The sequence below is a fragment of the Myodes glareolus genome, chromosome 6 (genome assembly GCF_982192425.1).
Source record: "Myodes glareolus chromosome 6, mMyoGla1.1, whole genome shotgun sequence".
NCBI classification, from domain to species: domain Eukaryota; kingdom Metazoa; phylum Chordata; class Mammalia; order Rodentia; family Cricetidae; genus Myodes; species Myodes glareolus.
The window spans coordinates 91,565,243-91,581,546 of record NC_142031.1 but is presented as its reverse complement, the minus strand read 5'-3'; the positions used below and the strand labels follow the sequence as shown (position 1 = coordinate 91,581,546).

Below are 16,304 nucleotides of genomic sequence, written 5' to 3'. Positions count from 1 at the left end.
ATAGGAAGATGAGAGAAACCCAAAGTGTTACATGCACTACGGCAGAAGGATGCCCATTGTGTGGCAGGAGCACCAAGGAAGCACACTGCACTTATTCCATGAAGGTGGGATGGGGAGAAAGCCCTTCACTGAGCCTGAAAACAAAGGAATGTCCACCAGAGGAGCAAGGATGGAGAAGGGGCAGAGGGGTAGTACAGAGGTGTGCAAGTGTGACTGGAAGAAGGAAAACGGAACTTCGGTTAGAGTGGAGGCTACAAAGCAAGAAGAGAATGTGACCACAGAGAGTGGGCTTCGGGATGTACTAATGCTAGTATCAGATGTTGATTTTCTGAAAGACTCACTCCAAGAGTGTGAAAGAAGGGTCCAACCAATGGAGGAAGCAAGGGATGGCAAAGATCTGACATTCTATCCTGTACTATTGCTTATGGAGTACTTTCATGGACACATTAGTTTTAATTAATTCCAATAAGTCTATGAGCAGAGCAATTCAGTTTACTAGCTTCATCAAGCAGATGATGAGATACTGAGACACCGAGGCTAAATAGTTTCATCAGCATCCTTAACCACAGAGCATAATAAGAGTTCAGATAATCGCTGGTTGTGGTGGCGCATGCCGGTAGAATTTGCTGAAGGCAGAGGCAGAAGGATCACGAGTTTGAGGCCAGCCTGGGCTATACATTTAAAAAAAAAAAGAAAAGAGTTCAGATATTCAGACCTGATAGAATATTCATGTCAACAGAAAATGAATATTGCCTTTGCACTAGAAACTAGTGCGGAGCATACTTCAGTGAACAGTCCACACAACCTACACCTTTATATGTGATCTTTAAGAAGAGGGAGACTTACTACAAAAATAATTTCCTGATTCTGTTACTTTTAGAATTTTCTAACTGAAATGAAGCGATACTGTTTTACCAGAAAGGACTTATTTGAGAGGATGCAAACCAACCTTTGAGGAAAGGGGAACTTAACGAAACTGTGAGCTACAGGAATAACAGCCATCTTAATATTTACAATTTAGAAACTACATATATAAAAGGTTGTAATTGCTTACCTCCATAAACAATGCCAAACTGGCCAGAACCAAGCACCTCATCTGCAAAGATCTGGTAAACACTGCTGATGTCCTATCAAGGAAGTAAGCAAACACCATAAATGTCTCTGAATCATAATTAAACACATTTTAATTTTTATGCTAGAGCAAAAAGTTTTCTACGCTGATCCCTGGTAGTTGCTGGTTGCCTAACTAATCAGTGAGCCCCAAGCTAGTAAGTGAACATACACACGCACACGCACACACACTCGACAGGAATGAGGACTAAGTTTGCCCTGGAACCAGTTTGCCTAATCAGTGAGCCTCAAGCTAGTGCGAGAACACACACACATACACATACATGGTGAAAGCTGTTTGACAGGAGGAATGATGCTTGAGTTTGCCTTGGCCTCTACATATATATATATATATATATATATATATATATATATATATATATATATATATATATATATATATACACGTGCACCTAGATCCATATTCAAAATCAACACTTAAATTTACACTGGGATTGAGATGTGTGTGAAATTCTAACATAAATCATCCACTCAATGCTCCTCCCTCCTTTTTTTTTTTTTTTTTTTTTTGGTTACTGTTTGCTGCTCTCAGAACATTCGAATACTAACTTGGAGTGTGTAGTGCCAGAACTGCATTATAGGAACGACTGGTAAAAGATGAATATAAGCCCATTTAACATATTCAAAGCTTCAGCCTTAAAGCAAACACCAGTGAATGTGTCTATGTATATATGTTAAGTTATAATGAAGACTTTAAAGGCTGTAAGAATCATTTGTATAAGCTTGTCAACCTCAATTCAATTTTTAACTTAAGTGATGAAATTTTGGTTCTAAACCAATGAGACAAGGGGTATTCAAAGCAAATGAGGCCAAAGCTGAATCTTTTCTCCTTAGCCATGGATGCACATCTCTATAGACTCCTGAGGGGTCATTCAGACATGTCCTCTCATGTTCTTAGGGTTCCCCTTTCTCTGCTCAATGTGGAATTTATTTCAACCATTACCAAGGCGACACAGGTTATATCTCCTGATGCCTGTTATCTCTTCCTGACTAGAATCCATTCTCGACTCCATCTCAGAAAGCCCCATACTTCTGTTAGAAAACTATAATAGCTTGAAACTCCAGGCGAGAGAGGTTCTTATCCGAGAACAACACAAAACAACTTCACAGTATTTCCGTTTGTTTCTTTCAGTCTCATCCAAGAGAAGGAAAAGTATGGCTCCTGGCTCTTCCCTTGTGGCTTAATCCATGGTTAAGTTTTTAAAATAACTGGACAAATCAAAGTAATAATTTGTGATATGTGAATAGTACATGAGATTCATATTTCAGTGCCACACGTTTGTTAAAATAGTCACACTCTTTCCTGTGTAGGTCTTTGCTAAAGTGGCCAAAGTTGGGAAGACTCTACCATGTAATTGTTTAATATCTGGTTCTTTACAAAAGGAGGCTGCCATACTACTACAAAAGTTATGTGTGCTTACACACAGCAAACTTAATCTAGTCACTGAGGGTCCTCCATTTCCTGCTTCCTTCCATTTGCTCATCCTGTTTCTATGCATGCATGAATGTCTCCCAGCTCACTCCCTCAAGACTGGGCAAACCCCAGTCCATCCTCTGAGCGGAGCTCAGGCTGCACTTCTCCGTAGGAAGCCTTCTCTGTGGACCAGGATAAAGTAACTTCACCTAGTGACAAAGCTTACCACTGTATAGTTCTCATGTCACCTTCTAAGTGAAGAAATTCTTATTTTCATGATTAAAAAGAATCTACCTCAATTTCTAATCTAAAGCAGAACTGCTAGCTCAGGTCAGCATGACTACGAAGTTTAGCTTTCTATCTTAGCAACTGCTCAGTACTTGGGGGCATAGACTTAATCCTGGTAAGACTTTGACATTAATTTCTTTATTTTAAATATCTGGTCTGCACATATTGGATCTAATTATTGCTTACCACATTCTCCTGAACCTGGGAGTTAGATACAGAGATACTAGTGGCCAGATCTTCTGTAAAATATAAGAATGAAATGAGAAAAAGCACAAAAATTAGTATATGACAATATAATTTACTAGCATGAAAATCAATAGCTTATTAAACTTAAAAATACATCAATACAGATAATATATTCAATAAAATGTTATATCAATACTAATCTACCAACAAGAACTGAGTAAATAAAATGACACATCTATATAAAATAATACTCTCAATATTTAGTAAACAACACAGAACCACATCTACTGAGTCAGAAAACTAGCCATGATGCCCTATTATGTGCAGCGCTGGCATGGATCAGTGATAGAGCATTTGTCTATTATGTGAGAAGTGTAAGGCCCTGGATTCAATTACCAGCACTGTCAGAATTAAATGAAGAGAAAACAAGCTGTAGGGTAGCAGGGTCTGAATTAAAAATAAAAATGTTACTTCTGGGGAGTGGGTGCTGTAGGCTGGGGAATGAGGATTGTAATATTTATATTTCTATTCTGCTTATACTGTTTTAAAACTGTAGTGGATTTTAATTGTATTTTAATAAATAATGACTGCTTGAAGATCTGAGAGTAAAACAGTCCCACTGGGTAGCCTTATAGACCAGATTATGGTAACATGCACCTTTAATCTCAGTAGCCACAATGACACACACCTTTAATCCCAGTAGCCACACTAGTTGCCATAGAAATTGGCAGTGCACACCTTTAATCCCAGCCCTAGAGAGGATTATAAAATGGGAGGAAATAGCTTTCAGTCGACACAATCTCCTTCTGAGATTCCAGGAAGTAGGATCGCCATTTCAGACTGAGGTCAAGCCAGTGGCTGGCTGTTTTGTTTTTCGGATCCTTAGGTTGAACCCCAATTTCTGACCCTGAGCTTTTATTAATTGTGCTTCATAAAATATAAAAAAGCATGCAACTGGAGATGGTTCAGTGATTAAGAACACTGTTCTTAAAGAGGACCTGGGTTTGAATCCCAGCACCCATAGGGTGGCTCACAACAATCTGTAGCTCCAGTCCTAGCGGATCTGATACCCTCTTCTGGCCTCTGAGGGCAATCATTCACATATGTAGTTCATAGACATACATACAGGTAAAACAGTTGTGCACATTTTAAAAAAAAGCATTTTTAATTTTTATTAAAAAGTTTAAATTAGATAAATTTATACAGTGGTACTGAAATACACCATTATGTAATCCAGACTGGCCTGAAACTCTCTACAAAGACCATGTTGGCCTCATACTCAAAGACATCCACCTACCTCTACCTTCTGGAGGTCTGGAATTAAAGGAGCATACCACCACACCCTGAAAGCAATTCAGATCTTTAAACAACAATCAAGAAAAGGCACGGACAGAATTAATGTGCCTGCCACTGCCTTTCAGTAGCTTGTTTCCTAGTTTCATTTTTTTTTCTCAATGGCCTCCTCTATCTGGATTCATCCAGTTTTAATTTCTATAGGTTCCAGACTGGCTATTATATAGACAGCCAGAGCAACAAAGCAGGAGCAATACTAGGTTAAGTGCCAGGCACTATGCCAAGTACACTGTGCACATCTTTTTTTCTTCCCATTTTAGGTGACAGAGTCCAAGATCACACAGCAAAGTAAGCAACAGCAGTGAGTCTACATTCCCCATGATCTTCACTCTTAACTCCTAGGATTCTGCCTCAGAGATTTTGGATTAAAAATAAAATGTGTGTGTATATATGTCTCTATCATTTCTAGGGGGAGGGTTTTTAGTTTTGGTTAAATGTTATTTTGTCTAAATCGTCCCAAAACTTAAATACTGTTAAGTATTTACTATCCATTTTCCTATCCTTTCTCAGGTCACACTGAACAGCAAAGACACACACGACTACAACCTTCATCCTTTTGATTACACCTGTCTCCCCAGTGAAGGCAAGACTACCTCCTCTCCCTCTTCATTTACCTCTGCCTATCCTAGTCTTGACTGCAGCCCAAATTCTAAACCATAATTTCTATTATGAAATCTCTACTTTTCCTATCCAGATCTCAGTTTCCACAGTGAAGTATTCCTTATTTGTTTCCTGTACTGTATTTTGCTACTTCCTAACACCTATATATATCATATTCCCTTAAATAGCTTTTATTATTTCTCTTCTGGATTTTAGTTCAAGGCCTAACATAACACACAAAACAGTTGCATAAAATAATATGGGTAAACTGAGATACACTTTATTTGGACAGTAGTTGATACTTATTTCAATATAATGAATGAGTTATGTTTCTCTATAATTCTCTATAGACATAATTACAATAAGGTAAAAGTGATACTATGCAACAATTTATTTACTATTAAATATTCATTCAACCTTTATTTAACTTGGCTTTAATTTTATAACTTGTGTTGGTGTAATATTCTCTCTCGCTCTCTCTGAGACAGAATCTCACTATGGCCCTGGCTGGCACTCGCTATACAGGCCAGGCTGGCCTCTAAGTCATAGATTCACATGTCTCTGCCTCTCCAGTGCTGGAATTAAAGTCATGTACCACCATGGCCACCTCAATATCATTTTAATTTGTCTTGATTAACTTAAAAGTAACATCATTCTGACTTAACAGGTTTTATGTATATAATGTAAACACAGTACTTTATTACAGATTTATATGTCAGCATGAAATAAAGTACCAATACTAATCTCATGAGACTTCATCAATGCTAACTACTGTAGCACTGTTCTTTATCTGGTTCCACTTAACATTAACACTTCTACAAAGTAGCTACTATTATAGAGAGGCAAAAAAAAAAATACCTATCTCAGATTGGACAGAGAGCATGCTGGTAGATGCAGAGTTTAAATGTAAGGAGATTAATTCTGTAGGTGGTTGTGGCTAGACACTGGAGTCATCACTCACATATGTACTCATGTATATGTACATATGAATGACATCCAGTGTAGCTTTATGAAACTATTATCTAATGGTATTGCCTATTAAAGACAAAACTTAAACATTAAAAATACAAAATAGAAAAAGAAAAAAAAAGAGCACAGTCACTCAAGTATATCTACAAATGCTCAAGACAAGGAGAAGCCACCAAAGGTATTTCCACTTACTGTGGTCTTTTCCTTGACCTGGAGAAGTGCAAACACTCGCTTGAGGAGTTACAGGCATGAGGGCCTGGCGAATTGCTTTTTCCCAGCTTTGTGCTACATCAAGTCCCACTCCAGTGGCAGCGAGAACAGGGTTGTGAGAGCTGCTCCCATTGTTCTCCCCAACAAAGTACACCACAGTATCAGTGATGATTTCAAAACAGTGTGGGTTACTGCCTTGTGAAATGCTGGTGAAATCTTGTGGTGAAGATATGCGGAGAATTTCTGAAAGTGGAATTTCCTGAAATAAAAGTTAGTCATTGAAAAACTATGAACACATATTTGTTTTTATTCTTTAAATACACTAAAAACAATCAAAGATAAGCATGTTTATGAATGTCACTAAGACCAACACAGTATATGGTATTTGGATTACATTATGGTATGTCTGTCTTAAATGTCCAGCAATGCTAGAGGCAGATCACAGAGTATTAGAGACTCAGGGCACAGGAGATGTGTAATGTGCTAGACGGGCAAGCATGAGGACCTGTCAGATTCCCAGAGCTGGAGGGTAGCAGGCAGGGACAGATGGATCTCAGGGAGCTCATTGGCCGGCTGGTCTTTCCAAAACAGTGAGCCCCAGACTTAGTGAAAGACCCCATCTTAAAAAAATAAGATAGAAGGGCTAGAGAGATGGTTCAGTAGTTAAGAGCACTTTCTACTCTTACAGAAGACTTGGGTGCAATTCCCACCCACATGGTAGCTCATAACTACCTGTAATTCTAGTTACAGAGGACCCAATGCCCTCTTCTGACAGCTATGGGCCTAAGGCATGCACATAGTGCGTATACATAGAAATAAAACACTCATACACATAAAAAAAAACTTATACTTCAAGAAAAGGTAGACAGAAATAGAGGAAGACATCTGACATCAGTTCTTGCAAGTACCTGCAGATTCAATGTGTATGCATGGGTGCACATGCGTGTTCACACACAAACACACATATACATAAACAGTGAAATAAGGGGAAGATTTGGAGTGGAGCAGATCATTAAGACGCACGCGGAAAAGCATTTAGGAGGTAGTTTTCCTCCATATCCAACACTCGTGAACTTCAATGAGTTAGTGCCACTCAATAGCTGTGTCTCTGTGACGGCTCTTCTGCAAGCAATACCCTAAGCTGAGCAAGAAAAAATAATGGCAGAAAAAGAATCCCAGGCAACGAGGTTGCTTATGCATTCCTTCTAATCTACACGTTGGCCTAAACTATCAATTAGTTCAGTCCAAATATTAGCCAAAAAACATAGGCGATTCAGCTTTTTTAGATTGTGTACGCTAAAAGGAGCTGAAGAGCAGCTGTTCCAACAAGGACCTAAAACGACCACTGTAAACTATATTAGGCAGTCATAATAAGAATATTCACATAAAAATGAAGTTAACCATATAAAACTTGACTGAAACCAGAAAATACTATTTTAACATCTTATAAAATGCAAAACCCTTACCTTATAATATTTTGATCCAGATTCATTTTGAAACAATGTTAGACATTTGCTGTCCAGTCTCCAATAATGCCTCTTCCTCTATTACAAACAGAAGTTAGAAAATGTGGTTCAAAAACTACTCCTTCCAAAATACTTGCACTTTCCCTTTAGTATCCATTCCTCTATTTTGAGTAGGCTTAAACAATGGGGCTTGAAACTCCAAAATATAGAAAAGAAACCTAGTGAAAATTATCACCCCCACAGTGACGCCCACCCTATCCTACTCTTCCCCAAGCAAGCTATGTTGTGAGGTTTTGAGGAACCCTTTTGTAGACAGTCACACAAATGTCTATGGATTACTTACATGCATAGATTTATGTAATTGACTTATATGCTAAATTTCTCAAAAGATACACAGAGCTGCTTCCTGAGCACCAACAGTTAAAGTGGTTCTCAGACTCCAAACATCCTGTTTACCCAGTTCCCGGTGCCTACAGGTAAGGGCTTCCAGGAAGCCCCAGACCCACGCTTCTGCAGTTCCCCTAGCTCCAGCTGACAGACCTGGGCTGCACTTAAGCCAGGTCAAAGGTTCCTCAACTGGTCAATGTGCTGAGAATAAAGACTCAGTGCTCAGTTCTAAACGGGACATTGATATTTAGCCAATCACTACCAGGGCTCAGACACCACACAGCAGGCAGGAAGAGCCAGAGGTTGGGAGGAGCCCTGTGAATGCCACCTTTAGGGAATGGCATAGCTTTGCAATCATACTCACAGCAACTGTGGGTACTCTGCACAAGACTATACCAGATCAAGCCAGACAAAATCCTGGTATAGGTGGAGTAGATGATCTTCAGGTTTCACCCCTTAATGAGGAGTCATTAATAGTGAACAGTTGCTGGGAGAGGGGGAATAATTCACTTCTTTTGAGGATATGGACACTGGTAGGGTTTGCATACTTCAGTGGGTGGCCATATACCCAGGCATTTATTGGTAGTACTCATTAACTTGACTTAGTGTTTATCATACACACAGAAAGACATGAAGTTGAAAGGGTGATGTGTTGGGGGGACATGGGAAAAATGGAGTAGATATATTTCAATGACTGTATACATATATGAAATCCTTAAAAATACAGAAAAAAATTAAAAAGATACAAAAACTGTTTTGATAGTGTTTTATTTTATGACTTGACCTGATTTAGTTGTATCCCCAACATGCAGGTAACTACTCAGACCAGTGGTTTTCAACCTTCCTAATGGTGCAACATTTTAATACAGTTCCTCATGTGGTGACCCCAATCATAAAATTATTTTCATTGCTACTTCATAACTACAGCTTTGTTTCTGCTATGAGCTGCAATGTAAATATCTGTGTTTTCCGATGGTCCTAGGTGACCCCTAAGAGGGTTATTTGACCCCCCCAAAAAGGTCATGATCCACAGGCTGAGATTCATTGACTTTCTAACTGCATTGTATTATGAAAATTTTTGATCTCTGATGTACCAAAAAAAGAAAATTGTTGTCAGTGCAAATTGAAGTTGAAATTTCTTTTATTATAAACAAAACCACACTTTATGTATAAGAGTAATTTTATTTCCCTCTCTGTGATTTCTCCTTTTATATTAATTTGCTTTTTTATTGGGTTGTAGTATTTTTTATTATCAATTTGTTGGCTTTATCCACACATTCTTGATTAGTTCTTATTTAAAGTATAAGCTGAAATGCCCTTTTCAGTTTGTCATTTGTCTTGTTTTCAGGTTGCCATAGAGAATTTCTTTCATGAGATTGGTTAATTAATCTCCCCTCCACAATACAGTCTTTATAAAATAACTCTTCCATATTTCTTCTAGTGGTTTAACTCGAGACCATTTAAGCTTTTAATTCATTTAGTTTTATTACATATAAAGTGTGATTTATGTTATAGCCATTTCCACCCCAAATAGCTATTTGGTTATCCCAATACTATTCACTGAATTACCCATCATTAGACACATCACTAAACTCTCAAATGTGTGTTTATATTTTTTAAACTCCGGCTGAAAGGACATGGATTATACACAAATGAAAAAATACTCAGTCATAATCTGTACTGCTGGCACCATATGAAAACCTTACTTATTAAACACTTTGTATGTTTTTAAATATTTTTATTTTTTGAGCATTTTATAGATGCACATAATGAATTTTGATCATTCTTACCCTCATTACTTCCCCCAATTCTGTCCAGTTCTCATACCCACCTCCCCAATTTTGTATCAGTCCTTAAAAAATAACCTATAGTTCAACTGGTGCCACCCATAAATTCCTGGGTATGGGGTCATTGATGATGCATGGCTGACCTACTAGGAGCCATAACCTTAAAGATCAAGTCTCCCTCCCCCAAAGCCCTTGGCTAGACAGGAGCTTGTGAGCTGGAACGGTGCCCGGCTTGATCTTGTACAGGTAGCACAGTTGTTGGAGGTCATGAGCACAGCAGTTTCGACATGTCCAGAAGACACTGTTCATTTGGTTCCTCCCCAACTCTGCCCCTTTTGCAATGGTCCTTGAGTCTTGGGGAGAAGAGCAGGTTTGATGTGGCTGTCTCATCTGTGGCTGAACACGCCATAGAAACTTACTTTCTGTGCTGACCACTGGCGAGTTCCTGCATTAACTGTCATCCTCTGCACAAAGAGACTTCCCTGAGGAGGTCTGAACACTGCAGCAATCTAACTTCGCATTGTTCTTAAAAGACTTACTAGAAAATATTCAGCAAATTTTAATGGCTACTGTTCTAAACGGACTGCTTACTATATGCCCAGCATTGCCCTAAGCTCTTCCTATCTATATATTGGCTCATTTGGATGTACAAGAAAGTACTACTATTACACAGACTTTATAGACAGAGAAACAGAGGCATAAAAAGTTTTACAGTTTTAGTGACAGCATTTTTAACGACTCCACTCTGCTGTCTTCCTCTGCCGCTCAACTTAACTTTACAGTTCCTCCTTTTTTCTTACACTGATCCAAAGAGAACATGCACATTTATACTGTTTATACACATAAAACAGCTGTTTCCTACCTTACTAAAGATGACTATGCAAATGCAATTCTAATTTTTCATCTTTAGCTAGAATCATTACTCATATCTTTTACACATTTTTATAGTGTATATAATGTCTTAATATATATTTCATTCTTAATTTTAAAAGTACAGAAAGTAGAAATCATTCTCAAGTTTTACAAGCACATTCAATTGTATGTAATTACTGACCAGGTTATCCCTGCTGGTGTAATGGACCATCCACCCTTCCTTCACCATTGTGCTGCTCTTCCTCTTTGTGTGCTTGATGGACTGTACAACCCTCATCAATGGAATATTATTGCTTGTGGATGGACTAAAAAATATTTAAATTTATGATCAATATTTTCAGTATCTATTTATAAAGTATCATACATACTATATATAACCTCATCAAAATTTTCAAAGATAACTGAGCTAATGTTTTTTCAAAATATCATAAGACAATGACTTAAAAAGAAAATGAATTAGTCCTGTTATACTGATGCACAGTTAGCGTATCAAGTTCCTATAATACTGTGGACACACATGAGAGGGCAGGGAAGGGAGGGGAGACGATGGACGCAGCAGAAGGATCTTCTAGTCAGGTGACCTGGAGCCTGGGGAATTCATTTGGGTTTGCTGTGGAGGAATTTTCTTGCCCTAGGCAGAAGAATAAATTCATAAAGCAAAACATGTTTACTCAACTTCACTGGGCTCAAATTTCAAAATCAGTAATCAGTTGATCATATTAAAGAAAAATATTATTAAGAGAAATTACTTATAGATATTAAGAAAATTAAACATTGAAGTAAGTAAAATCAGGTCAAGTAAAATTGTGTCTGGAGAAAACATGCAATTTGGTTTATGTGTACGAAGACATCTCAGGAATGCATTCTTGCTACTCATTTCACCACCTGATAACCTGTATGTGTGAAGAAACCGGGTTGTTCCATTAATGATTTAATATTGGCACCTTGAGGTAGCTGCTCCATAGCTGGATATTTTATCTAGACTCTATTAAATAAAGTCCTCTTCTTTTCAAGAAAGTAAAAATTCTTGTACTTTCTTTCTCAAGTAGATAACAAAAGTGACAGAATTTATTTTAGAAATATTGTGGTGCATGCAAAAAAGAATTAGTCTATTTAATTAGATTTTAAATTACATTTAAAATTCCACTTAAAGAAATGTCACCTTTCCTTAATGGAGATGCTGACCTGCCTTTGCCCTTGGCAGCAGCTTAGTGTATTACCTGATTGTCTTAACAGTCTCCTCATCTCGCTCCACATCAACATCAGTTGGGTCCAGGAAGAACATTTTGTCTTCTGGTGGGGATGGCTCCTCTGAGTCATCCAAGCCCCTACTGCCGTCGCTGTTCATATCATTAGTGTCAATATCCATGGGTATATCTGCATCAGTTCCCAGACTGGAAGGCTCTAGGAGAGTTTTAAATGAACCGCAGTTTAATATTGATAGAGTATCAATGCATTTAATCAGATCAGTCTTAAAATTAACTAGGAAAAAAAGTTTTAAAACTTGAGAAAAATATCGTTGAAGATTCAAGATGAGGGAGTCTTTGCTTGTTTATTACTTTTTTTGTGTGTGCTGGGGATCAAATCCAAGGCCTTTCAAATTCTAGGCAAGAGCTTTATCACTGAGAAAGTATATGCAGAAAACATCAGATATGGGAGTTATATTCAGAATATTTAATGAAATTCTATAATTCACTAATAAAAGATAAAATATTTATTTAAATGATGGGCTGTAAGCCAGTACAGTGACTTTGGAAGGCTGGCAGGTCTTCAGAGAGTTAAACAGAGTCCCTCAACCACCTACTATTGCAGGTACCTGCCCAAGTTAAATGAAAACATGCCCACTGAAGTAATACTAAAGTGCACAGTGGGAGGCTGGAGAGATGGCTCAGAGGTTAAGAGCACTGACTGTTCTTCCAGAGGTCCTGAGTTCAATTTCCAGCAACCATATGGTGGCTCACAACCATTCATAATGAGATATGGTGCCCTCTTCTGGCTTGCAGAATACATTCAGGGAAAACTCTGTCTACATAGTTAATCAATAAATCTTAAAAAAAAAATAAAGTGCACAATGACAGTATCCCTGAAAACCCACAGTGGTACACCTCATGGTAACTGTAAAAATAAACTTCGGTCATTTCTCTGAGAGTGGCATCATTTGTCTATAAGAAGAACTAAATACTGACATAGTTACATTGTGTATGAACTCTGAAAACATTATGCTAACTAAAAGGAGACACTCATTAGCCTATATATTTATTGTATAGCTGTATTTATACACAATTTCTAAAATAGACTAACATAAAATTAGAAAATTGTCTACTGGCTGCCAGAGGCTATTGGAGAGGAGATGAATGGGACGGGACTATGAACTACATAATTGTGGAGGGAAATGAAAATTCCTAACATTAGACAGAGTAATGGCTGCCTAAGTCTGTGAATATGTCAAATGGGTAAACATAAAACAAACAAACTAGATCTCAACAAAATTGCTAAAAAAAAATCCTATCAAATCATTATGCTACCTATAAATGAAAGAATTATTAGTATGTCAAATTAGAAAAAAAAGGCATTTGAACAGCTAATGCAGTGGGGGCTGGGGTACACAAAGAACAAAACAAATACCTGAAAGATGTTCAAACTCACAAGCAAAGAAATGCAAATTAAAATGAATAAACATTATTTAAAATCCACTTATTAAAAGGTAGAAAAGTACAAAAAATGTGAAAACTCTAAAGCTAGCCAAGACTTTGGGCATGGGGAAAAACCAGTCATACTCTGGTGCAAATGACAGGTTTTACCCAAAACCTGTGTATTAAATCTACTTTCTAAGGTAATGGTATTCAGAGGTGGAACCTTTGGGAGATGATCAGTTGTGCATTGGTGCTCAAAGACCCGCTTCGCACATTCCAGCATGTTACCATGGAGCTAAATGGTGTCTTCCATGAACCAGGAGGTAAGACTCTCACCAAACTCAGAATCTGCTGGCGTCCTGATTTCTCAGCCTTCAGAACTATGGGAAATTAGTTTCTGTTGTTTACAAACTACCCCATCTATGATATTTAATACCAGTCTAAACAGACCCAAGACAACTGAGAGCCATGGAAAATACGCAGAAAATGTTAATTAGATTTTCTAGGAGTTGGATTTTCAATCCTTAGCCTATTCCTAGAGGTTTCCTTACATTTACTGTTATCTCCCATATAAATTGTTAAAGGAAAATGACGACAGAAGCCTAAAGCCTAAAGCCCTATCCCTCCCTTCCAGAAGTGGGTAATGGCTTCACTAGCGCTCTCTGGGAGGAAGACAGTCATAGATACTTGAAAGAAAGACAAAGAGCCAGAAACAGGCTCAAATTCTAGCTTTGTCATTTCTTAGCCCTAATTCTTGGGCAAATTAGTTAATGTCTTTGTGTTTTAGACATTTATTAGGATTACCTCAGAGGGTTGTTCTTACATTTAAAAGTCAATAATTAAAGAATAAAGGCAACAGCAAGATTTTAAAAGTGCATCTGGAAGTCACTATGCAGCACCACTGGATATTGGAGGCCGCAGAGTAGCAAGGGGGTAAAGGAAAGATGGAAAGGCATTAACTACTAATGATAGCATCAGTGATCTCCGTTTTCTGCTTAGCTATTAAGTCAGAAGAAAACCTTAAACAGGGGGCTGGAGAGATGGCTCAGAGGTTAAGAGTGTTGACTGTTCTTCCAAAGGACCCGGGTTCAATTCCCAGCACTTATCTGGGCAGCTCATAACTGTCTGTAACCCCATTATATGGGATCTGACTCCCTTACATGTACATACCTGCAGGTGAAACTGTAATGTGCATAAAATGATAATGAACATTAAAAAAAAGGAAAACCTTGAACAAAGACAGTAAAATAAAGTATATAAACAACCTTACCCAGACATCATACGGAGTCATGACTTTTTCTAGGTTTTATAGAAGTTAAGAAAGATATATAATTTTACCTCCATTGAAAGTAACCTCGCCAAGGCAGTCTCTTGGTACTTTTGATGCACAGCGTTTATGGCAGTTGAATTTGCAATCTAAAATAAAAATATTCAGCTTGTCATTTAAACAGGTAAGATCAGATATAATCACACTTCCTTTAAATCATGAGTCTTCCTCCCTCTAAGAACTCAAGTCTTGGAACATAGTCTGGTCTCAACTTCTGAAGGCATTTAATAGTTTTTCTTTTTTTTCTTTTCTTTTTTTTTTTTTAACCCAGTTAGGGATCAGTTTCTTTGTCTGTGTAATGAAGCTAACGCCAATGGTAGGATGCAAACATGCTAGTAGTTCCATGCTTCCTTCTCTTCATGAAGAATCTATGGCATGCAGATTTTTCTACTTACCAGCCATGTGGTCTTATACTTAATTTAAATGAGAATAAATGCCTTTATTTCCCATATAGTTGCTTTGATGGTTCCTTTTTTAACAGTATAAAATACGAGAGATCTAAGTAATTTGGCTCTCATATGTGTGTGTGAGTGTGTGTGTGTGTGTGTGTGTGTGTGTGTGTATGTAGTTCTTCCTTTCCTTTGTAAGCTAATAGTAAGAACGATTTTTATAGTAAATGTTTCTGAAACTTAAGATAGTTTAAACTTGTATCTATTAGAAAAAAACATACATGAATCATAGCTGAAACGTAAGCATCCTACCTTTGCACTGCATGCCTTGGCGAAAAAGGCCTTTCAGCAGCCGCTTGCAGTACTGACATATGGTCGGACGGCCATAGGAGTGGACGGCAAATGTGTGTGGAACTTTGACTCTGCACATCACCATCTTTTCCATCCAGATTGGACGACCACTCCAGGACGGGATTCTCTTGCTTGGTTCTTGGTGAGCATGTGACTAAAACGTAAGTAAATCTGTCAGTTTAGTTAAGATTAAAAACGAAGTGTTGCAGCAAAGCTCAAGCACAAGTTATTCACTGGGAATACTAAAGTCAACGTTTAAAAAACTGGCCCTCAGCAGCTTCCTCTGGACTTAATTTACCAGCATTTGCACGAGGAAAGTACATACTCTTGAAGAATCTGAGCAATTCCTAACACAAGAACAAAGTGTGAAAAATTATTTTACTTGGATCATTTTTAAGAACAGAGAAACTACCAGCAGATTTCAGTTTTGAGCACCTTTGAAAAGAAATATAGAGTTAAGACAGTGCGACGCTGGCTCCAGACTACTGTAGGAAACTATCCATTTGACTTAATGGGGGGTGGTTCAATGATAGTTCAGTCATTTGGATTATTTCTCTACATTGTCAGACACACTTGAAGAGAGAGATCCTTGGTGTTGGGAAGAAGGGATTAAATGTTGAGCAAGGGGAGAACACAGGGTCCAATCATGAGTCCAAAACACCAACAATGTCTTGCCCTTCTACTCCCAGGGAAGGTCCAACAGACTTGAACAATTTCTCATTGCCATGAGTTGGCCTACAGTTTGCTCTCCTTGGGACTTTGACTTTGCGGTTGAGGTAGGCATTACTGCCAGTGGGACATTCCATAGCTTCATACACTGGAGCTCATTCTATCACCAATAAAAGCAGGCTCCTCAGCCAACCAAATTGCTTTCTATTGTTTCCGTCCCCCAACCCTTCTGTGCATGTGAGCACACGTGCAAACACACACACACACACAC

The 16,304-nt window shown here is 38.0% G+C and overlaps 1 protein-coding gene across 2 annotated transcripts in view; it reads right to left on the bottom strand.

Moving 5' to 3' along the window:
- The window catches only part of Prkd3 (protein kinase D3), a 66,141-nt gene that overhangs the window by 11,934 nt on the left and 37,903 nt on the right, over nt 1-16,304 (bottom strand). For both annotated transcript variants that reach the window (XM_085691019.2, XM_048416195.3), the window contains 8 exons: nt 15,326-15,518; nt 14,636-14,713; nt 11,885-12,068; nt 10,846-10,969; nt 7,618-7,695; nt 6,134-6,410; nt 3,020-3,072; nt 1,055-1,127 (listed from right to left, as the gene is read on the bottom strand). In XM_085691019.2, coding sequence (XP_085547145.1) covers nt 1,055-1,127; nt 3,020-3,072; nt 6,134-6,410; nt 7,618-7,695; nt 10,846-10,969; nt 11,885-12,068; nt 14,636-14,713; nt 15,326-15,518 — 1,060 coding nt within the window. The remainder of the gene's footprint in view (nt 1-1,054; nt 1,128-3,019; nt 3,073-6,133; nt 6,411-7,617; nt 7,696-10,845; nt 10,970-11,884; nt 12,069-14,635; nt 14,714-15,325; nt 15,519-16,304) is intronic.